General features: G+C 35.1%; 2 protein-coding genes across 2 annotated transcripts; one reads left to right on the top strand and one right to left on the bottom strand.

The window, feature by feature from the left end:
- Positions 1 to 1,316: 1,316 nt before the first annotated feature.
- Positions 1,317 to 3,865, bottom strand: LOC111893481 (aldehyde oxidase GLOX). Its single transcript, XM_023889534.3, has one exon. The coding sequence runs from the start codon at positions 3,061 to 3,063 to the stop codon at positions 1,435 to 1,437; it is 1,629 nt and encodes a 542-aa protein (XP_023745302.1). The 5' UTR covers positions 3,064 to 3,865; the 3' UTR covers positions 1,317 to 1,434.
- Positions 3,866 to 22,953: 19,088 nt separating this feature from the next.
- On the top strand, positions 22,954 to 23,999 carry LOC111893477 (uncharacterized). The gene is made up of 2 exons (XM_023889530.2): positions 22,954 to 23,808; positions 23,889 to 23,999. The coding sequence occupies exons 1-2, from the start codon at positions 22,954 to 22,956 to the stop codon at positions 23,997 to 23,999; spliced, it is 966 nt and encodes a 321-aa protein (XP_023745298.2).
- The last annotated feature ends 2,351 nt before the right edge of the window (positions 24,000 to 26,350 follow it).

Below are 26,350 nucleotides of genomic sequence, written 5' to 3' on the forward strand. Positions count from 1 at the left end.
GGTTAGAAAATAAGCAACAACAGCTCTGCAAACTTGTATAGAAAAAGTCTATTTTGTTGCGTTATAATTTCCTATTGTATTATTATTATTATTATCATTATTATTATTATTATTATTATATATATATATATATATATATATATATATATATATTATTCTTTTTATAGCATTGGTCTACAGATAAGTGGAGAAAGAATTCAAAATTTGCTCAACCTCACGCTCCCCCCGATAATCAACGTGAGGACAATTGATATGTATTTTGAAACAATTGAATTTGTAAACATTTGGTATTGCTTGTTTTCTTAATTATTGCTTAATTTTGTATGATATTTTGAACAATGGAATGAAATCTGTCAAACTTGGTATTAGAGACGTTTTTTGGTGTATTTTATATGGTATTTGGGTTTAATGTGAATTCAGTGTGGTATTTGACAAAAAATTGAAATTTTTAATTTTTTTTTTTTTTTTAAATAAAACGAAGTTAGCTACGGGCTACAGATTTCCGTAGCTATTCCGTAGGCATTTATTTTCGTAGCTATTACGTAGCTATTTGAATCCATAGCAATTCTGTAGCTATTTAGTTTTGTAGCTATTCTATAGCCATTTATTTCCGTAGCTGTGGTAGATATGGAAAATTCCGTAGATATTCCGTAGCTAATCCTTAACTATAATTTAGCCACAGACCATTATGTTACAAACATTTTTCTTAGCAATTCAATAGCTATCCGTTTATAGCTATGGAATAGTTACGGATTGTGCTATAAATATTGCACCAGTTTTACAGTAGTGATTGGTTTTGTGCGAAAAAAAGACCCCAACCGTTGGATTAGATATTCCATCGGACGGCTAAGGTTTACCGGAAGGGGATAACGTTGATTCGGGCAACAAGGCTTTTGTGACGACATTGGTTTTTAGCGACGATTGTGTCGCCACTACAGCCTTGATTTCTTGTAGTGTAAGTTAATAACTAAGACAACACTAATATTTATTAATGTTAATCTTGAAACAATAGTTGCTCTCATGTAGACCCACCGGCCAGTTTGTAGCAAGATGTATGAAAAAGCTTCAATAATAGCTTTTCTCAAATTTCATGAGTTTTTTGTTCGTGAGAATGCTAATTGAAAGCTAGAGCACGGAAAATATAAATTACAACTTGTGCACGGCATCACTAGGACTCCTGATCCAATTACACCAATTAATTTTGAAGGTGATGCGTCTAGAACTAAAGCATATATAATAAAATCAGTGTTATATGAAAACTTTTGAAATGAATAAAATAGTCAGATAGCCAAAAGACGAATCGAATGGACAAACTAAGTAAAATAACATGGTCTCTGTAAATAGAATAAATTAAAACCGGTCCGGTTGACAAATGAGTGTACAATTAAAGATAAACGAAACAAAACAAAATAATGACCATTATTCTATATTTTGTCACTGCATTTGAACCCAAATACCAGGACTTGGGATCTCTTTGTGAACAACATATAAAAGATAATTCCCTGCCGGAGCAACATTACCAGAGGGCGGTGTGGTTACTACAACTTGATATCTTGACTTCCCCAAAATCTTGGCAGCCACACCACCATCGAGCACCAGCAATCTTTGATTCATGGAAAAGGAGTGTGTGTTGAACGGAGGTGCCATCATTGTCACTGAGACGGAGCTTGGATCCACAATGCCTGAAACTGTAAACACAATAACTAATTGCTTTCCGTACCCTATTTTAGTGTTTTTTACAGGCAATATTATTTTGGGGCGTAAATCGGACGAGTTTGAATCCAAATAAGAAGGAGAGTACGCCTCCAAACTCAGCTCAGTGGGATAAAGGACGTTTCCGAATTCATATTTGTCGTGGGGGTTACTTCCACCAACAAGAACTCGTCCATCTCTTAGTAAAACAGCTGTGGAATGGTAAACTCTTGGAATGGTGCTTGGATTCTGCACTTCAAATCGAGACCCGACCTGTTTATCAGGTTGGTAAACCACTGGGCTAAGAACAGGGTTCCTCCCAAGTTCCCAACCTGCAACTCCAGCAGATACACCATTGATGATTAAAACATGAGCATTGGGAAGCAACAACATGTCACCCATGACTCGAGCCAAAGGCATGGTCTCCATGACCCATTGAGGGTTAGGGTCAGATATTTTGATCCTTCCGCATGTATCCAAAGCTCCATCAAATATCCCTTTATTTGCATTAACAAATGCTCCTTTTGGTGCACCCCCACAAACCAATACTTCAACCGCATTTACTGTTCCCTTTGTTATGCGCAGAGGGAGAAGTACAGCAGATCCGGTACTCGGATAACTCCTTGGTTGACCATCGGGCATTGTAGGGTAAGTCTTGATAACTTGGTTGTTGGAATAGTCGAATAAAATAGCACGATTGTTGGCAAAAATGAAAAGATTCCCATCAGGATAGAGAAATACAAATGGGTATAAATTATTCTCAACGTTAGGGTCGTTCGTTTGAACCAAAAAAGGTAAACTAGGAGTGTTCTCAGTGGCCGACATCTTGGGGTAGAACTCATAGCTAAATGCCCGGCGGCCACCAATAATAATTTGTCTGCCATCTGGCAATATATGATTGGTCGCATACCATCTCTGTTGATTCAGGCCATTACGTATCTCTTGCCAGTCGCATGAATCACACGATTTATAAATTCTGACAACACGATAACCATCATCAAAGCCACCAGTTTGGACCAATCTTCCATCGGGCATTAATGTTCCAGACGAACACCAGACATTGCTGAGCACCATAAGTGGACGAACGGTGTTTGATGCAACATCATACTCGACTGAATGGGCAGAACAATCTGTTGTGTTAGGACGACATGCCCCGTTTGGAAGTGAGATATTGGAGACTCCAAAATCGGTGCGGTCATACATGACAACACGATCATTGGGAAGTAACTGTGCGTGCATGGCCGAAATTCCAATGCTTGGGAGGAGGACAGACCACGATCCACCTGCCGCCGGACATTGCTGGGCATGGAAGAGGAACACCAGAAAGAATAAGAGGAGGTGATGATATAGTTGGGAAGTCGAAGGAGCCATCAGTTTGTATTTGTTTGCTCTTCTTTGGGGTTTGGTTTTTGTGTGTCTCTGGAGGTGTTGATGGTGGCTTTAAATACAATTTGAGGCGATAAAAAGATTCTTTCTATGATCATTTTTCACTCGGGTATGATACATGAACTGCGTGGTGAATTTAGTAACCCATTAGTCAACTATAATAATAAACGAATTCCATTCAATCATTCATAATTAAATTAAATACCCTTTCTCAATTTTATAAGGTCAAAAGGTGGATTCATTCTCTGATCTTGTCTAATTCCCGATTAACATTTTGTTTTTTTTATTATCTAAATTTTAGTTTCTATTTTATTTTCAGATTACAACAATCCTCCAGCATGCTTTCACTTCATGTTCTTTTAGATATTACAAGATCGAGTTTCCTATAGAAATAGGATAATTTAAGAGAATATTGAAGAATTGTGGACTTTTTGGTTTCATTGTAAGAAAATAGGATGGGCTTGTGCTAGGGATGTAACTGGTTCGGAACGATTACAACTAATTGTTTTTGGTGCTAATGGTGCGGGACTAAAACCGGAATAATCAATCTAAAACATGTCATACCTCCAGCCGGCAGCCGAAACGCCGGGCGGTTTAACGTAATTCTTTGTATCATAGTTATACAACATATATTGAAAGTTATATTATTATTGAAAATTATATCATTATATAACATATATTGAAATGTTCAAAAGAGTTATTATAAACTACATACCTTTTTATTGGTAATAGAAAGTTATATTATTATTTCAGCTTATCAAGTTTCTGAAAACACGTGCATTTTGAAAATATGTCAACGTAAAGTTGTTGAGTCCACAGGTTTTGACTTTGAGAAAATAGTATTTTTTCAACTTTAAAAAGTATAAAACTTAGTTTTAAAATATCTTTCAAACTCATACTTATCTCTAACATGTAGTATATATATCCTAGGTATAATAGTTTATTTACCAAAAAAGTGATACCTATAATTTCCATATAGTATGAGTAATCCTAAACCAAGGAAAGTTACTATGTATAACTCTTAATTCAATTATATATGGGTATATATACTAGGTATAATTATCTACTTAATGAGCAAGTAGTATACCTACAAGTTCCTTGTACCTAGATTATAAGTGTTTAGGAAACTTATATATAACATTCATACTTGTATATCGACAAAGTATAATGCTTCAAACATTTAGCTACCATGAGCCCGTAACCGTTGCTATGATATAAAGACCTCTGATTAAAAGATTCCACCAATGGTTCCTCCATTGGTGCCATAGTAAAACTACCATTGGTGCTACGAAGGATTCCACCAAGGTAAATACTTCCCCTGTGCGCTTCATCGACGCCGGGTCCAAAACAAAACAATCATTAGGACAGTTCGTCACCCGCAAACCGTTGGGTTGTAGCTAACAACCACGTGTAGGGTTGTCAACCCTCATAGATCTATAGTACACCGTAAAACCTTTTGGGTTGTAGCCAGCAACCACGGAAGGAGTGTTAACCCACATAGATCCATACACAACTTCCTCGCTCACACGAGATTAGCGGTTACAGATCAGAGGATTTCCATTAACATTTCCAATCAGAGTTGATGAATAAATAGCTCATATAGACTTTTTCGGCCTCCTAAAGTTCTAACAACAAAAACATATCTGTGTCTAACACCCTATGTTACTAGACTATGCTTCTAAACATTACTCCTAATTTTATGATACTTAGGTAATACAACAACTATAACTTGGAATAAAACTAGGTTTTATCTTAACATAAAACTAATAATAATAACATACTTGACACTATATATATATATATATATATATATATATATATATATAACTTCCGAGTATGACTCCGAGGCTATATCACACATAATATATATATATATATATGTATATATATATATATATATATATATATATATATATATATATGTATATAGAAATCCTGAGTTAATTCATGGTCTACGTTAGTATAATAACATGCTAACAAGTTTACGATAGTTGTATGTTTTCAAAATATCATATACAAAACAACTATATCCCGATTAATATAACTATCTATGTTGATACAAATATGCTATCATATAGACATAATATTAACTTATATACAATATTTAGCATGCATTTTTCCCCGGAAACATTAAAAGTGGGGCCGTGAAACTCGTCCTAGTAGCGTGATTTATGGAATCTCACTAGAAACGGTCAGCGGTTCGTGATCGTCGGGCTCGGGATGCGGAATCCTTTAGCAAACGAGAGAGAGGAAAAAAATTTAGGTGTAAGAATGGTTATGTTCGAACTTTCTATTTATAGGATGATCAAGTCATGTCCACATCATGGGCTAGATGTCCACATCATGAAAATGAGGTGTATCACCTTGTTGACTTGCCATTTGAGTCCTAGCTTTGGAAGGTGTCACGATACTGACTTCACATTGTGGCCTTTATGTCCACGTCATGGAGATTTGACACCTTGCTTCCATAGCCTTTCCATCTACATCGTAGCTTTGAGAAGTGTCCTAGATCATATACATGTTGTAAATTTCATGTCCACGTCGTGGAGCATAGATCATTACGGTTTCTACCACGTGTCACACTCTTAGACTGCTACATCTTCGGAAGATCATATCTTTCACATACGAACTCTGTTTTTGAGGTTCTTTATATACACACGTAGGTATTTACAAGTACTACAACTTTCTATTAGATTCATATAGCTAACTCTCACTATATTTTAAGCTCTTTTCATTATATAAATTTATAGTATTAGAGTTTATCATAACTTCTTCACGTGGAGTTAAATTGAGATTTATATGGATGTATACTTTGATTTATACCATAAGGTATGTATGAAAGTTTATATTTGTATTAAAATTTTCCATGAACTACAAACTAAGCTTATAATACTATAATCATATGCTATTGTTGTTGACCTATTTCGACGGGTGTTACATTCTTCCCCTGTCGAAGTAATTTTGTCCCAAAATTTACTTTGTACCAGATACCTCTGAAGGGTCTTGATAGCTTCCTTGCTTCCAATTACGATTGCCCTTCCGCGGCCTAAACCTCCAAGACTCCTTAACTTTAGACGTTCGCTCCTGAAGTGTCCATTCTCGCCACACTCATAACACATTCTCCCTCCACCATAGCTTATTCTAGTATTTATTCCTTGGTTTATTGTTGCAGGTATTGTGTTACGGCAATAGCTAACAGTGTGTCCATGCTTGTTACACTGAGTGCACCATAAACAGTTACCTAGCTGATAATGATTACACTGGGTGCACCATGGGAGTTTCCCATCATACTTCCTTGGTTCTGTGGGTATCGTTGTTGTGGCTGCATAATTAGTTGCTACATCTTGTCTCTTCTCAGATGATTGTCTGGGCTTCTTCCCATTAGATTTATGTTTGTACGTTCCATATTCGGTAGACTTGGCTATAAATCCCACTTGGATTTCTATGTTGGTTAGCTGATGAGCTATGCGCTATGTACTGTCATATGTTGTAGGCTTTGATGCGATCACCATTCCTTTGATTTGTGATGCTAGACCCCAGATATATCGCTCGATCTTCTTGTATTATGGGGTTACAAGTGTTGGACACATCATCTCAAGGTCATTAAATCTAGCGGTATAAGCATTTATCTCTGAACCCTTCATTGTTAGGTTCCACAATTCTTGTTCCAGCTCTCGTATTTCCTCCCGAGGACAATACTCTTCTACTAGCATCATCTTCAACCCCTCCCATTTCATGGAATTAGCAGCATTAATCCCCATTGTATTCACATGGTTGTTCCACCATGTTAATGTTGGGTTTTGAGCATTGTAACACTCCTAAGTGTACATGCAACCCTCAATACCCTGGATCTAAGTTTTCTCTATTATACATGAAAATATGAACATCCAAGGTATTATCCTAATCTAGCATACAAAACAATGAATATAACAAGATAGAATGCATACCTCTTTTGATGTAGAATGTCCTCATGAAGCTTGAGTGCCTAGTGCCCCAAGTGTGACACCTCAAATGGCTCACACAACACCAAATACACTTGGAATAACTTGAGAGAACATCACACTTCATAAAATCGGCTAGCCCTTTCTCTCTCTCTCTCTCACATAGTGCCGATTTTTCCCAAAGAATATGATCTTATATAGTTGTTAGTGCTGATTTTTCCCAAAGAATATGATCTTATATAGTTGTTACAATTAGGGTAAACCCTAATTGTCATGGCATTCCATTTCCTTGGATCCATGGGTTCAAATACACCATGGATCATCCATGGAGCATCATATAGGTTTTAGCCCAACTTGATAATCCATGGAGCATTAGCCCACTATACAAGTATGGATGATTTACACAATCAACCCATATATTTAATTAGTCTTCTTTTGATCACTTGATTAATTCTAGATTAATTCTTGATCAATACTAATTAAATAATCTTATTAATATATTATAACTTATAATATATTAACAAACCTTAAGTGTTATTTCTCTCATTATAGTCTATCCAAATGCATGATGCCATGCAACCCAAATGGACCATGCCGGGTCGGTTCAAGTCTTACCAATTATAGTTATGGACTTAGACATTAATCCAACAGTCTCCCACTTGGATAAGTCTAAAACTATTATTGCGCATGACTTCAAGAATCGACTGGCAATCGTAGCTCTCAAAAGCTTCTGTCGAACTCTGACCTTTCCGATGATCTCTGATCTTTGTCAATGACTTGTCCATTAGATAAGGGATCATATATTCCTCCATTCTAGATATCATATGGACTGAGACATGGATTATAAATCATTCTCTCTGTCCATTTGTTGTTTCCCGATTTCCGATTTATGACGACTGACTGATTGAACAAATCAAATTAGTCCTGGCTTGGCCAAGAACTCAGATGTGTCATCGTTAAATCATCGAGGGGCCCACAGATATCGCTTTTATCCCGAAGGTAAAAGGAATGGATAAACTTCGACTCATATGGCTTGTTCTGCTACTTGTTGAATCATATACAAAGACACGTTTTATAACATCGAGTTACCAATGCGGTTTCGTGCAATCAATGTATAACCAACTCATAGTAACAACTCATATCTCTAGGTTTGAAGAATATAAGATATTATCGTCTCATGGTCACTCTTGATAAAATCCATGAAGTGATTCAAATGAGCGCGGGTTGAATCTAATACTCAGAACTTATGAGCACTCATGAGCGTTGTAGCACAACTTTATCCACCAACTTGGACCTCTACAAGCCAACTCATGATACTCTTGATTCATATCTACTTCCAACATATGACCGACTGTGGATGGTTTAAATAACTTAGTCATTCCGGAAGAATAACCTAGTTATTATGGAAGTCAAAACATGCAAAGTGAAACACAAGAATAAATGAATCAAATATGGTATCAAACCCTATGAATATAAATAGACCACTTTTATTTATCACCATACTGATTACTTATTATTCATTGTTTCGGTTTTATCAACTTTATACTTGAATTAAAACACTAGGTATCCCATGCTCCATGCATGTACACTATGTTTTCCTAAACAATAGCTTTGCCATACACCAAGTATGCACTCTATGTTTATCTATGATCCTTACTTTGTTAAATAAACCAATTGACCAAACTTTCAATGATTCTAATTTCACAATCCCAAATCGAAATCTTGTTAGGATTTAAACTTAAATGCCCTACCCTCTTGAAATGAATGTGTACAAAGTTACAAAGACTTGTCAACAACCATTACAGGGTATTCCAATGAATACCTACTCCATGGACAAAAAGCCTTATGTTCAAAGTATGCATTGCTTTGAACATGCTTCTTGCACTAAGTTCTTTCTAATCTTACACAGATTGCTTCTATCTATAGAGACAACTCTATATTCCCATTTTGACTACTACTTCTGAACAAGAGTTGCCTCTTTTCAGACTATGTCAATATGGCCCTTCCAAAATTCACACTATAGTTCCAACTGTCCTTGAGCAACCAATCTTTGGTAAACCTTAGATTGTCCTCGACAATTGCTTAATCACTTTAGTCATATCCAATTCTAGACATTTTACTCCTTAATGCCCCATGGCATTTGGAAAATTTAGAAAGAATAAATATTATAGCACAACTAATCGATCTTATACCCAAAGTAAATGGGACATGATTCATGATGTTTCACATAAAGACATGGTTCTAGACTAGTCTTTTGCCATTAATATTTTTTGTTTGCCATATTCTCAAAATTTTACTATGAAAAGGGATGTTGTAATCATAATCGAATTTTGAGAACACAGTATATAGAATTTTCTTAAGTTGAACCAATCCAACATGAAATTCATATATATATATATATATATATATATATATATATATATATATATATATATATATATATATTCTTGACTAAAGGTGATTAAAATCTCAATATAAGCTCTTTAGAATGATTATAAACTCAATCTAAGCTTTTCATAATTGAAATGAAGTATAATTTCCTCTCCCTTAATTATAGCAAAACAACTTTTTCAACCCCTGCAACCTCATGAATTGAAACTTTTTGTTTTCTATAATTAACATTGCTAACTTGCAATACTTATCATAATTATCATGCTCCCACTAACATGAAGATTATTAGCATAACACTTATGCTCCTACTAGCTTTGACATGTACTCAGAAATCAGCTATTGACTTTTTTACCAAAGTTCAGATTTCTGATACTAGATTGCTTTGATAAGGCTTTATCAAAATCATACACCTTATCTTAGATAGCTCATAGGTGTGTCTAAACAATTTCAGAACTATGAAAAGGGATTCCATAATCATAGTCTTAATTTTTTTAGACCTTTGCTATTTCTCATAAGTCCATGTTAGCGTGCCTACTAACAACTTTGAGATTGCAAAGATTACTATCCACTTACAAATCTACTTAGTGGAAGTGTTTCCTCACCACCATTTTCATGAATCGGACAGAAACATTATGACACTTAGATTTTTATGGTGTATTAGTTCCTACCCATATGAATTTGTCAAAACCTTAGTCACAAGACACGGATAATGACAAATCCAAACACATATGGACTGAACTTATGCAATTTTAACTTCTTGCCACCTGGCAGTATAGGGCCTGCCATTGCTTCCAAATTGTTATGCAACCAATTGAGAACTCTAAGAACTCATATGCAAAGCCAACTTTAACTGGAATGGGCACAAAATATGTCAACACGATAGGTTATAAAGCTCAAGTCATGTACTAGTGAAAAACCTCAGGCTTTATTCTTGATTAGTTCTTGAGACTTTCAAGACCTTTAAGACTCCCACTGTCCTCTTGACATATAAGACTCTCTTGTCAAATATTCAAGGATAGTGCGGATTCTTATCAAGACAAACACTTCACACAATAGGCCTAAGTTGGTCTTTGTTTTATCCAAAACATCATAACTTACCAATTTCAAATGTACAAGAGTAGATAACCTTTTACTGTAACATTTGACTAGTGTTAATAAACCTTCTTTAAGATGTATCACTCAAGTTACAATCTTGGAGTATGACTCTAAGAATTGTTTTAGAATGAAGTATGACTCATCTTCTTGATTTGATCACTTCAACAATTCCTAGCTCCTCTTCTTAGCTATCAGAATGCACTTAGAGGATGAATTGTGATAAGGTCTCTTAATAATTAAGATGATCATATAAAATGATACTAAAGTACTCTCCCATCTTTTTAGATTTGAGAAACTTTTATCCTTCTGCCTAATTTGATTCTTCTCATTCGTTCTGCCATACATTGAAAATTTTCAATGTATCAGGATTATACTTAAGCTTGTAAGTATAATCATATTTACTAAACCTTAGTAAATCATGGTGAATAGTCTTATCCATCTTTTGTGGTGGACTTTGACAAGTGCACATGAATGTGTACTCGATCCCTTAGTCCTTTACTTGATTCACACATCCATGTGAACAAGTAATTAGTCTTAATTTTCCAATGCTTGAAAGTTCTCATTCATCATACTATACAACTTGCATGATTCCAAGTTTCGTTCCAATTGAAACTTGGGTGATGAGAATCTTTGCTTATTTGGTAATATTAGACACTACCACAAATGAAAGAATCAAAACCATTTTCCATTATTGCCATCAATGGAATCATATAAACAACAATTTCTTTCACAAATGGCATTGTAAGGATGCTTAAAATAAATAAAATCAAAAATTTCCTTTTATTTTAAAACTTTGCGGAAAAACTTATCCTTAAAATCCATATGAAAACCTTGTTGTTATATATTCCTAAGCAATGTGTCATTACTCCTGAGTAACAGCTTCAAAATTCTGATGCGATTGAAGTCCATCTTCGCGATCAGAAGCAGCATATACTTTCCTTAAGCTTTCTCTTTTTTTTTCCTTTGATTCTTATAACATCACCATGTGACTCAGTCACATTATGTAATAAGAATCTCTAAATAGGAGCTTAACAGAGTTAGACAATGGACTTTACCTGAAGTAGAGTCAAACTTATTGACTTTAACATCCTTAGGTAAATTTGGCAGCTTCGTAACCAATGCCCCTTCCTTTGGCAATTTAACATATGGGCTCTTTGATAATGGTACATGAGACTATCACAGAATTATCATTTCTCTTTACCATTTGGTCAACCGAGTTGACTATGGCCGATCCCTTTCTATTGGGAAGAGAATGCTTTTATGGTTTTCCTGTGTCAATATTGTCCCTGTCCATAAAGTTTTAGAAAGTTGATCTCCTAATCAGATTTGCTTTACTAGCCTTCCAAATCATTACTGATTCAGCAGTACCAAGCAAATAGATAAGATCATTAAGGGTCTTGTCATAGTCTTTTTCATAGGAGTCCCAAAGGAACTCACTATGTGACTTAGAAAGTGATTGAACCACCAACTTTCTTAAGAATTTGACACCCAACTCTCCCGGCTTGTCAATATGTGACTACATCTCCAAGATGTGATCATACATAGACCTTTGCTTGCCAATAGGGCTTGAGTGACCTTAAATTTTTCAAGAACTTGTGGGTTAGGGAGAATAATTGGAGGAGGTGAAAAAAGTATGATTTCCAGAGATTTGGGAAGATCATAGATGCCTGAACTAGACATCTTTTGGGAGATATTCAAGGTAGTTGATCTAAAAGTCCTTAATATAACACCCAATATGAAATATTGAGGCTAGGACCCAACAACCTTGTAACAACGCAAATTTTCAAACAAAATTTTCATTTTAAAATTAAGTATTTCCATTCAAACAAGGCATAAATAATTTAAGTGTCATGTCAAATACAAATTGTCTAAATCCCAAGTTCATAAAAACATCCTTCAGTGTGTATCGATCACGCCGGCGCCTTCCCACGGTCCTCGCTAGTACCTGAAACACATACATAACAACTGTAAGCATAAATGCTTAGTGAGTTCCCCAATATACAACTTACGCACATACGCCTTTCCAGGCCCTGACCTATCGGTCCATGTGTCTCAGGGGACTTCCGTCCCTGCTGGGTAAACCTTCCGGTCCTACCCACGCCGACCTTCCGGTCCATCACACAACATATTGCCTTCCGGCCCATAACATATTGCCTTCCGGCCCGTAATATAATCGCCTTCCGGCCCATAACATACATAGCACATATAACAAACAGCTTACCACATATAGCATACATATCACATATCATATCTGACCTTCCGGTCACACAGTCAAACCCTTCCGGGTACAGTATAGTGAGAAGACTCACCTCGCGAATGCTGAAGCTAGCAAATCCTGAAATCACTCGTGCACAATCCGTCGAGCTACAACTTCCTTATAACATCACATATCTCTCATTAACACTTATATCTTCTAAGTGTGACTATCCCTAAGAAGTCAGACTTAGGTCAACTCTGGTCAACGGTCAACGGTCAACGGTCAACGGTCAACTCGACCAGACTCGGCGAGTGCCATGTCGACTCGGCGAGTCTAGACGTCCTCCAACTCTCTGAGATTCCCTATCTACTCGTCGAGTATCCTCCTTGACCCGACGAGTTACTCCTGGAAGAATCGCGGCGCCACCCCGACTCAACTCGCCGAGTCTGAAGAACAACTCGACGAGTCCCAGTTAATCTTCAAGCTACTCGCCGAGTCTGTTCGTCGAACTGGGCGAGTCCATGCCATGCAACTGCTCAATCTGCATCATAAGGTCAGAACTGCTCCGACCATTCCTAGGTCTGGCCTTCCTAGGCTGATCCATCACGTAAAGTCCTCATTTCAGTGCTCATGATACACCCTATGATTCATAATTTACATTTTGACCTAAGGCATAAGGATTCCAATCCAAAACCTTCATCAATTCCCGAAATGCACAGACATGGGACATTCTGGGCCTCCAAAGGTCCCAATACAGGGTTACAATCGATTAGGGGACTAGGGTAACATTCAATCTATTCACAAAAGGGTTCCATAAACCCTAATTCCATAATCACATCAACATAGCAGAGTATACTCGAATTCTTACCTGGATGATGTATTCTCTGTGTCCCCAATCCTCAGAATGTGACTCTCTTGCTGTTCCTTTAGCCAATCCCTTCTCTTCCTTGCACAACCACTCTTTTATAATCAACAATGGCCTATAATCCTTGCTCCAGATGCACACAATCGATTTAGGGTTCTTCTCAGAAGGCTAAAATGAACAATGACGGCCAATGAGTCCTTTTTATACGTCCCAAACCTGAACGGTTAGGGTTTTCGCTAAACAGCGTAGACTCGCCGAGTCCAGTCGCGATCCCGCGACCAAGTCTGCGATCCTACTCGGCGAGTCTAGGCTCCAACTCGCCGAGTCCCCTCTTAAATCACCCCAAAAACATAATTTAACAATACCTGAGATTCCGGGCTGTTACAACTCTCCCCCACTAGGATTTGACTTCGTCCTCGAAGTCTCACTCTGAAAATAGTTCCGGATGCTGCTCCCGCATCTCACGTTCCGACTCCCAAGTCATTTCCGATCCCTTACGGTGTTGCCACTGAACCAACACCAGAGGTACCTCCTTGTTCCTCAGAACCTTGATCTTCCGATCCCTGATGGCCACTGGTCTCTCGGCATAATTCAGGCTCGCATCCACCTGAATGTCCTCTAATGGAACCACTGCCGACTCATCGGCTATGCACTTCCTCAATTGTGACACATGGAAGGTGTCGTGGATCTGCCCCAACTCTGCTGGCAACTCCAAACGATAGGCTACCCGGCCTATCCTTGCAATCACACAAAATGGCCCAATATACCGGGGCCCAAACTTGCCCCTCTTCCTGAATCGAATCACTCCTTTCCAAGGAGAGACCTTCAGGAGAACGAAGTCGCCGACTTGAAACTCAAGCTCGGATCGGCGCCTGTCTGCATAACTCTTCTGTCGGCTCTGGGCGGTCAATAACCTCTGTCTAACTTGCTGAATCTGCTCTGTCGTCTGAAGCACGATCTCTGTGCTGCCCATCACCCTCTGTCCCACCTCTCCCCAGCAAATGGGGGTCCGACATCTCCTACCATACAACAGCTCAAAACGTGGCATACCAATGCTCGAATGATGACTGTTGTTGTAGGAAAACTCTGCCAAGGGTAAATACGCATCCCAGCTACCCCCGACGTCTAACACACACGCTCGAAGCATGTCCTCCAGCGTCTGAATCGTCCGCTCGCTCTGACCGTCTGTCTGGGGATGGTATGCGGTACTAAAATGCAATTTATTACCCAGCTCCTCATGGAATTTCTTCCAGAACCTGGAAGTGAAGCGCACATCACGGTCTGAAACAATCGAGATCGGTTGTGTTAGGACGACATGCCCCGTTTGGAAGTGAGATATTGGAGACTCCAAAATCGGTGCGGTCATACATGACAACACGATCATTGGGAAGTAACTGTGCGTGCATGGCCGAAATTCCAATGCTTGGGAGGAGGACAGACCACGATCCACCTGCCGCCGGACATTGCTGGGCATTGAGCAGGAGCACCAGAAAGAAGAAGAAGAGGTGATGATATAGGTGGGAAGTCGAAGGAGCCATGGCTCTGGTTTATTTTATTTGCTCTTCTTCGAATTTGTTAGGTTTTTGTGTGTTTATGGAAGTGTTAATGGTGGCTTTAAATACACTTTGAGGCGATGAAAAGAATATTCTATGATTTTTCACTCGGGTATGGTTCATGAATTCGTTGTGAATTATATAACCCATTAGTCAACCTGAATGATAAGCGAATTTCATTCAATCATTTAACCATGAAATATTCATTCTTAATTTTATAAGGATAGAATCAGAAGGTGGATTCATCCTCTGATCTTGTTTATTAATTTGTCAATGCATATTTTCTTTTATTGAATGTTATTTTCAAACTTTTAGTTTTCTATTTTTCATATTACAATAAGCTTCCGCAAGCTTTCACTTCATGTTTTTGGATATGGCAAGATAGAGTTTTGTATAGATACTAGATTATGACCCGCGTTAAACGCGGTGACCGCATAAATAAAATATAAATGTATATAGATATTGCAAAATAATAGTAAAAAAATCAGGGTTATTGGTAGTATTGAAATATGTAGAAAATACACTCGGTAAATATATATAGTCGTTGAAGAACCTCTTTGTGAACAATTTTTTGTTTGATTGGTTGAACAACATTTCACGTCACAAAGTATCTTCAAACCTTTTTTACTTGTGACACGGAAAACAACTACATATAGCTGAGCATGCGCGAAAACAGGTCTACGCAAGTATAATCCCACATTTGACAATGTACTTTCAAAATACATTGTTATTTCATGGTTATATTGCAAAATAGAATTGTTTATTTCAAAAAATAGAAACGTATTTATGTTTATTCGAAATGAACCACATAAACCCCCCACAGTATTAAGTATAAAGAAATTCTAACAAATAAATATAAAAACAATTATATTTGCTCGATTTAGATTTTGCCCGTTGCTCGTTGAAAATGTCAAAAATACATAACTAGCACACAAATTACTTGTTATTATGGGACGAATTAAACAATAAACACATGATGATGTCGTTTTTTTATGATAATGATAAAATAATGGAAAAATCAATGCTTACTTCAAGACATTTGCAGACGTTTGTGTAAGGTCTATGGTCTTAACTGTTGAGTATTAATATCTTTTACATATAGTTATTAAATGGTTATTTAAAGATGAATTAAAATTTCATTTCAATTTCTTGCCGATTTAGAAGTATGTTTCGACCATTTTTATATCAAATAAAAAACATATAGGTTTTTTTAGTATTACCGCAATCCTATTTTCATATAAAATTACTTTTTTCGCATCAGACCAAACTCAGTGTTTTTCAACATTATTATCATCTTATATAATACATTCTTGATGGTTTTGAAAAGTTCGCTTCAATTTCTCATTTCTTTTTAAAAGTTCATTGTTATTTCGTGTTGCTTTTAGAAATAAGTTTTAGATTATTTTTTTGTATCAGACCAAATTTAAAGGTTATTTTTGTATTATTACCAACGTATATGTTCTGGTTCATTTTTATTATTTGAATAAAATTTTTGTAGTCCAAAACCGATACGAATATAAGAATACTGACTATATATTAACCGATTATCTATAATGTATAATAAAAAATAAAGACAATATAATCATGATTTATTGATGTTAGTTAAAGTGTAATTTATTTGGCGATGAGGTTAGTTTTTGGTTATTTATTTGGGAAGTATAATATGTATTCTGCATTACAAATGCCTGTCTTTCAAATTTAGCATTTGCTACTTTAGAATTTTATATTGGTTTGGCATAGGCATGATCATCACATATTTAATATTTTTGCTCTTCTTGCACCTTTACTATATGTTGACTTGCATTCATTGAATCAAGATTTAACATTAAAAAAAACAAATATAGACAAGAAACTATGAAACTCAATGGATACGCTAAAAGAGATATGAGACTTGCTTTTTGTGAGATAAATAATACAAAATTGGACCATTTTCTTCAAAATAATTTTAGAACCGAAGAAAACCTGATTGCCCAAATATCTAATATCATTATTTAAGTCATAACTTGTTATATGCCGACAAAATTGAAAATTTCAGCCAAAACTCTGTTGTATGCCATCAAAGTTGAAAAAAGATCCTTTAAAGTTAAATGAGGATATTAATATAAAAAACCATCTTTCACTTTTTGTTGGATGTATTTTTTGATGACAAGAACAATTATCAGTCCAAACATAATCTGTAAAAACCATCATAGCCAAATCATAGATTGCTTAATCAACAAAATAAAATACCACAGTCGTAGATGGTAATCCAGTTAGAACATCTTTTTCTAAAAGAGCAAGGAATGGACAATTTATTAGAATCTTTTTACACTGATAAAAGTCATAACAAAGTGTAATAGATTGAATCGATAGTTTACAATAAATATAAAAAATGAAGCCCTATCAGAGATAGAAAAACTTGAGGACGAGACAAAAAAAACACGTAACACTACAAAGTTGCAAACATCAAAAACACATGATGCTAAAAATCTAGAAAAAAAAGCAAAATTTATACCTGGTTGTTAGATGAGCATAGAGAACTTGTGTAAAATTCTTTGAAACATTTTATCAAACACCTATGGTGCCTGTTCTAATAACCCATCCTTTGAATGTAACATGACAAAAAAATTCAATGTTACAGGAAAGTATAGGAAATTAAATAAACTAACATGTATTTAGATTATGCAAATTATTTTGAACAATTTTCGTTTAAAAATATACTTATTGTTGTTTCGTACTTACATACAAAGTTTAATAAAAAAAATGTTAATTGTAATTATGCAATTTGATTCTACCATATAAATACAGCCACATAGAAAAATTTAAGAATCAAATAAAAATTTTGTCTATAATACCGTAAATCTGATATTTAAGGAAATAAGATCATTTCTAATTTAGATTCTAACTTCTTAGCCTACTTTTGATATGGTTCATGTATTAATATTTATAAAAACCGATAGACAAGGATGTTGATATTAAGTGTGGTATATTGTTGTTACCGATAAAAAAACTAAGTTGTAGTTTAAATTAAAAGTTATTTTTTTATGGTAAGTATGTTGCTATAATTTATAAAAAAATCACATAGCTATTTCAATTTATAGTGGTTGTTGAGGATCGAGTCCAAGCTAATAGGTTACGCATTTAATATGAAAAGTTGTATATTGTTGTTTTGTTTGACTTAATCTAGATTGAATGATGTAATATGTTAAGCCAAGAAAACCTTATGTGATGTTTTATGAGATTTCAAAAATAGAAACATAATTTTGTTAGTCATAGAAAACAATTTTTGAAAGATTGTATTTACTGTACAGAAACATATACAAATTAGAATAGTTATAGTTTAACCCTTGATGGATTAAATTGTTTATAAAATTCATCCCCTTAATAGTGAATAAAAGATAAATTAAAGACATTTACAACATGAAAAAAATCACGACATGTTATTGTTAAAAATGGTATAACATTGTACTTTAAACATACATTCCTAAAAATAGTATAATATGAAGTTATATTCGACAATAAATTCAGAAATAATAGCCAAGTTGAGATAATCAAACAAACATAAATAGTAGCAACAACCAATTTGATCCATTTTTAAATTAAACTACCAATTTACCCTTCTAATGAACATAGTCCATACTAAATTAATGATTTAGCCTTCAGATAAAAAATGGAAGTATCATGCTAAAAGAATCATTTTAGTATATATGTCATGTCAATATCTATTGTTTAGTTGCTTTTCCATCCCAATGCTTTTCTAGTTTCCTAAGTCGAATTACCCTTTTGCCCTTACGTTTCCTTACTTAAAGGTTTCATGCATCTAATTTGCTATCAAATTAAAATAAATCACATAAATTTAGGAGTTTATTGATACCTTCAAAAGGTAAATTCGCATCTTCCTTCTTTATTCTATCACAAATAAAATTACCTTTCTGCACCTAAACCTTCAATCATACTTAACATTTAAAAAAAATTCATCCAACAATATCAATAACCTTTAGTTATGATTTCAATTTAAAGTTAAAAATGTTGTAATTCAACCATCATATTAGGATATTAATTTACATTCAAACACTAAAAAATATATCTTTATTAATTAAACGAAAGAAGGTACTGGAAGGACCTTCCAGTGCACAACAATGAAGGTTTGAAGCAGAAAATGATGATGGATGTCATAAACAATAAGAATGATGTTGTAGGAGAAGGTTTGAAGCAAAGCAACGATTGAAAATAAGTTTGAGCCGCAGATTCAAGGATGAATCGTATATGTATGTCATAATTTGAATCTGATTTTTGGTATTAATGGTTTCCTAATAAAAATGGATTTAATATTAATGGTTTACTAATATAAACAAATTTATATAAATGGTTGATATTTAATGTCTTAATTGAAGTGTTTTTTGTAATATGTTTTTAATGTTGACCATTTTAAAACCTTTATAACCAGAAATTCAAGATTTAAAATATGGGAAGCTTTTATTAGAATTAAATACATTCCATTTCGATGGATTTAAGTTAATTTTGTTTGACAATTAGAAAGATTTTATTGGAATTAAATGCATTTCATTTGTAGAAGTTGATGTCATCAATTTGATCTAATGGTGGAAAAATAGGATTGAAAGACAATCAATGAACGAGATTGTTTTAATATATATTAAAGATAACAAAATTATTGATATGTTTATTTAATGAGTTTTTTAAAAAAGAAAAAACTGAACGTGTTTGAATTTTGAAGCCAAAAACTATAAATAAAGGAGTTAAATTATGAACAATATTAATTAGGGTAAATGATGGCATAGATCGTCTAAAGATGGAGATGCTTGCTTCAGTTTGTAGAGATTTGTGTGAAGCCAAAACAAAGGTGTGATAATTGGAGATGCAAGGAAGAGGCAATACGCAAATTCTAAGAATACATGAGCAAAAAGGAACCAACTTATGGTGCTACATTCTATTATGAACACACAAAGCATCAATTGAAGCACAACCATTGACATGAGGACGAAGAGGATTAAGGAATTATGGTTCAAGAGAAAAAAATAGAGGAGAAAGATGGGAGCGACTATTCATGTTTTTGACAAGATTTGTGGAGAAACCGATACCTAATATATAAATAGAATGATATGCTTCAATTGATAATATAATTGCTGATTTTAAAGATTCTATAATTAGATGTAATTGTGCTCGAATTATGAAATATATTTTAAAAGTATGATAGGTTTTATAATTAAATGTAATTGTGATTGAAATGTAATTGCTAAATTTAAAGATTCTATAATTAAATGTTTGAATTCTATTTGGAGAAGATGATGTCATCAATTTGATCTAAGGGTGGAAATCATATGATTGAAATACAATCAAGGGCCATGATTATTTCATTGGTGAATTAAGGATTCTCTTTTAATAATATTTAAAGATTAGGGTCATTTAAAAGAAAATGTTGTTGAATTGTGGTACTTTTGGTTTCTTTGTGAAAAATTAGGATGCGTTTACCTTCGGCCCAGAATTGCTATTACCTAATAACCGATTTAAGATTAAATTGAGAACCGAAAACCGGAACCAAACAAACTATATGCAACGTGTGAAATTAATGGATTTTCACAGAATTATTATTATTGTTATAAATTTTTTTATTTCTTATAATATATTAAACTCTAAATTTTTTCAAATAACATGACATCGTACATGGTGTTACACAATGTTTTGAAAACCGGACCGGACACTGAACCGGCCGTCATACCGGTTCGATGGTTCAAGTGGTCGAACTGGTTGGATCGGCCCTAAAAACCGGATAAAACCGGATATATATATATATATATATATATATATATATATATATATATATATATATATATATATATATATATATATATATATATATATATATATATGTAATCCATACACTTTATTTCCTTTACATGCATCTTACAAACTAATTTGCAAAAATAATCTATTATTTTAATCGTACATTTAATTATTTATAATTAGAACAAAAGAATAGTTACATGGTATCGTATAAATGTTATGATTATACATTTATATGTACATGTGTGAGTTTGAAGAAACAAATATCCATCATTGATACGAATTAGAGGAAAAATAAAAAATAAGAAGAGAATATGTACAAAACTTCAAAAATGGTCCCTGTGGTTTTCAGAAATATCAAGTTTAGTCCCTAAGTTCAAAAAACCTCACAGATGGTCCCTGTGGTTTCAAAACTTTTAACAAATGGTCCTTCCGGCTCACTCTGTTAGCATTTCACTGTTAACTCATTTTTTAATAAAATATTGCAGGGGTAATTTCGTCATTTCAGTTGTAACCTTCTCTCTTTAATATGAAATGATTACTTGCTTGCACATCACTACCCGTCCCTCTCCCAAGAAGATAACCAGTTGCAGGTTTAGTCATCGGGTTCATTCCCATCGTAGAAGCTAGAAGAGAAATTGGGATTTAGGGTTTTAAGCTGCAGAAATTGCAATGGCGCTATCAATATGGTGTTTTCGAGAAAAATTTGTAACCGTGGAGGACTTAGGAAAAACATACAGTACAATACTACAAGAAAACTTGTTTTTTCTTGGTCTATTGTGTTGACGTAAAGAAATCATTGATTTTACTCTTTTTTTTGTGTTTACAGAAGGTTATGACAATTATTTCACATTGAAGATACACTACAGTGGTGTCTTCACCAAAGTACCTAGAAGGAAGTACGTTGATGGTGTTGTAGCATATGTAGATTATGTTGACACTGATTTATTTTCAGTTCATGAGCTTGACGACATGGTTCGAGAACTAGGGTACAAAACTGAGCAAACCCTTTACTACCATTTCTGTATCCCTGAATACCCTTTGGGCTATGGCTTAATACCTTTAGGTAATGATCAAGATGTACTTAAAATGGTATCATATGTCCCTAAACACAGACTTATTAAGGTGTATATTGAAACTGGTCAGACAAGGGTAGCTAGTTATTACAAGTCTCCTTCTAAAGTTGTTATTAAAGAGTTGGAGCCTGATAGTGTGTCACCTGAAATGAATAGAAAGAAACCTTGTAGGAGAGAAGCAGGATCATGTAGTAGAAAGCTTGATCTAAACAAGTCTATGAACCCTGATTATGAGCAGTCACAAGTGTTAGATGTTGATGAAGGCCATGATTACTCAAAGAGTATTCTACCATTTATAAGGTCACAAGGTAAACAAAGTCATGTCATTCAAAAGGAAGTGGTGAATCATGAAATTGAAACTCAAGAAGAAGTGATCACTAGTGCAGCTGAAACTGAAGAACAATAGGGAACTTACCATGTACAGGAACCAAGCTGCCAAGCTGATGATGGAGCTAATACTACAATAGTTGATGACTATGAACCATTTGTAGAGGATTACTCACTTTATGCTGATTATGATGATGAGTTTAATGTTCAAACTTCATTTGAAAAACAACCAGAAGTGGATTATCTAGAGGGTATGGTGAGTGATGATAGTGGAGAGGCATTCTACTCTGAGAGTGGCCATGGTTCTGAGGATAGTGGAGATGATTCTGATGACAGTGAATACAATGTGGATGAGTCTAACATATAATTTGATGTAGATGTAGACATGAGTGAATTCCATAATGTTGTTGATGTAGATGAACATTGAATCTTGAACAATCATTCAAAAGATGATGGGATTGGAGTGGTTGATGATGAGTTGGAAGTTATTGCCACTGATGGTTATCAATTTGCAGGATTTCATGAAGATGATAGGAAGTGACTGCTAAAAGAGCTGAGTAAGTCAAGTACATGCTCACATGGAGAGGTCCATGTTAAACAATTTCAGATTGGTCAGGTCTTCAAAACCAAGGTTGATGTTAAAAACTACATGAACTCACATGCTGTAGCAACAAGGAGGTCTTTATACTTAGCAAAAAATGACAAAATACGGATTAGGGTGAAATGTAAAGGTGTTGTAAGTAAGCCTTCTACAGGAGTTGATGGTGGTGGGCCCTCAACCAGAAGTAGGGCAAAGTGCAAGGGTAAAGATGTAATTGCCAATAAAGGTACATGTCCATGGGCAGTTCAAATATCGAGGGCTAATGAAAATCAGGATTGGTTGGTGAAAACAGTACAGGATGAGTATAAATGTTTGCAAACAAGGGCGGTTAAAGCTTGCACTTCCAGATACGTAGCAAACATAATTATTCAACAAATACAGAGTAACCCTAAAATTCTAGTGAAAGCTTTACACGATGAGTTGTGCAAGAAACTGGAGGTAGGAATGTCATTGCAAAAGGTTGCTAGGGCAAAGTCAATGGCTGAGAGTATCATTAGTTGGGACTACCAAGTACAGTATGGATTTTTGAGGGATTATGTGTTGGAGCTACTCAACACTAATCCTAGTACAACAGTTCGAATTGATGTGTATCCAGAAACCTCCCTGTCTATTACCATAAGAACTTTTAGAAGAATATATGTCTGTTTAGGTGCATTGAAGTTAGGATTCAAATCTGGATTAAGAGATTTTCTAGGTCTGGATGGTACTTTCATGAAGGGCCCTTACCCTGGGCAAGTGTTAACTGTTGTAGGGTTGGACTCAAACAATGGCATATACCCTGTAGCATATGAAGTGGTAGAGACAGAATCAACAAGTAGTTGGACCTGGTTCTTGGAACTGTTAGGAGAAGATCTGGATTTGGGACCAAATTCAAACTTTACCTTCATTTCTGATAGACAAAAGGTGTGTACCACCTAACTTTTTTATTACCTTTTCTAAATACATTTGGTTAACTAATGTTGTATACATTGACTTTTGTTTAGGGAATAATACCAGCAATGGAGAAGGTATTCCCTAGTGCAGAACACAGGTTCTGTTTGAGGCATATCCAGGAAAAACATGAAGAAACAATGGAAAGGAAAAGACTTAAGTGACCAGCTTTGGGAGTGTGGTAGAGCAACAACAGTCAATCATTTTAACAGAGCAATGGATGAGTTGAAGAAGATCAATGCAGAGGCTCATGCTTGGGTGTCTAAGATCCCAGCAAACACTTGGGCTAAATCTCACTTTAGTGGTAAGTTTCTAGAAATTTATTGAGAAATGTTAATCTTCCCTGTTGTGTGTTTACTATATGTGTAATTGTCTTCTGTTAATATCTATTATTCAGGAAGGGCACATACTGATTGTTTGTTGAATAACCTTTGTGAGGTATTCAATTCAAAGCTAGATGAAGGTAGGGATAAACCTATTATCACTTGCTTAGAGTATATTAGAGAGTATCTCATGAAGAGGTTATGTGTGGTGCAAAAGGAAATAAATAAGTGTGAATGACTTCTAACTCCTACTGAAACTACACTGTTTGAAATGATTAAGGCTGATGCATCAAAGTATGTGGCTAAATACAATGGGGCAGGGAAGTACCAAGTGGCAAGCACATGGCAAGACCAATATGTGGTAAACTTGAATGATCAAAGTTGCAGTTGTAGGTTTTGGGAGATTACATGGTTCCCATGTAGACATGCTGTTTGTGCTATATGGGACAAAATTGAAATGGTGAAAATGCCCCACATGTTGATGAATGGGTCCATCCTTGCGATAAGTTATCAACATGGAAAGCCATGTATTTCAACAAAATTGATCCATTGAATGGACGTACAATGTGGCCTAAAAGTGACTGCCCATTCACTTTACTTCCACCAAAACATAAGACACACGTTTGTATTTAAAGTACACCAAAAATATAGTATACATGTGAACATGGAATGAATTCAATTTTAACTATAGTATATCAACATGTGTAGGTTGGGAGGCCTAAGAAGAAGAGAAGGAGGGGTGTTGATGAGCCTAACAGCCAAGCTGGTAGATTGAGCAGGAAATATTTGGAAGTCACTTGTTCAAAGTGTCATAACAAAAGGCACAATTCCAGAACATGTAAAGGGCAGGAGGCAGTGGTGAAGTTGGAGGGGGCTGAAAACTATTTTTAGTGGTTATTAGGATGTTGGTGTTGTAGGTATTTAGAAACTTATGTAATGTGTACTTGTTTGAAGATGTGTTAAGAACTTGAAAACTTTGCATGTAATGCTTGTGTTGTAGGTCTTTTGAAAACTTTGCATCATGGTTGTGTTAAGAACTTTATAACTTTGAATGTAATGGTGTGTATGCACTTTTTGGTGATGAATTAATATGTTTTGTGTACTACCCTTCACAGATCAATTAATAACATTTTACATTTCAATTGCAAATGAAAACCATCTTCAAGATGCATTTACAATACACTTAACAATTGCATTTCAAAAACATTCAAGAAATTGAACAATGAACTATAACAAACTACATTCCATTACCATTACCATTACCACTTCATTACACATTAATCTGATACATAAACCAAATACAACAACACCAATTCCAAAACCACCTACATAAACTAAAAGCAAAAAAACCCCTATCCAATTAAAATCAAAAATAACCCTGCAATGGTTACAAACCAAAAACCAAAACTCCATTACCATCCAAACCTTCACAAGATACTTAGAGATTAAAATAATACCAAAAAAAACACCCATGAACAAAACAACATCAACTGGTAGTTCCACAATTCTATAGTTACAATGGCGACCCTCTCTTCCAATCGATTCATTGATCTTATCAAAACTGGAATCACCACCAATGCCCTAGCACACATAGGAGGATCATACCATCGAATGAAACCACATGTTCTACAGTTCCAAAATTGTCTTCCAGGGTTACGATCCGTCCATGAAGTGATCTTCGTTGCTTCATTCCCATATCTGCAAGTCACTATCTTTGAATCAGAAGCGATTGGATGTCGTGAAGGGTGCAACGGTCGAGCAACAGTGGAAATGAGGAGAGATGATCGACTGATAAAGCTAAAGGATTTGCCCAAAAATCGGACATGCAATTTCTTTTAAAGAGAGAAGGTTACAACTGAAATGACGAAATTACCCTTGCAATATTTTATTAAAAAATGAGTTAACGGTGAAATGCTAACGAAGTGAGCCGGAAGGACCATTTGTTAAAAGTTTTGAAACCACAGGGACCATCTGTGAGGTTTTTTGAACTTAGGAACTAAACTTGATATTTCTGGAAACCACAGGGACCATTTTTGAAGTTTTGTCAGAGAATATGGAAGTGGTTAATTTTTTTTGCCTTGTATTTGTCCCACATCGGTGGGTAAACGAAAGAAGAGGCACTTCTACATGCGAGTTAATATTGATTATTTTTAATTATATGATAATATATACATCTATTATAACTTCATAAT

This window comes from Lactuca sativa, chromosome 4 (assembly GCF_002870075.4).
Source record: "Lactuca sativa cultivar Salinas chromosome 4, Lsat_Salinas_v11, whole genome shotgun sequence".
Taxonomy (NCBI): domain Eukaryota; kingdom Viridiplantae; phylum Streptophyta; class Magnoliopsida; order Asterales; family Asteraceae; genus Lactuca; species Lactuca sativa.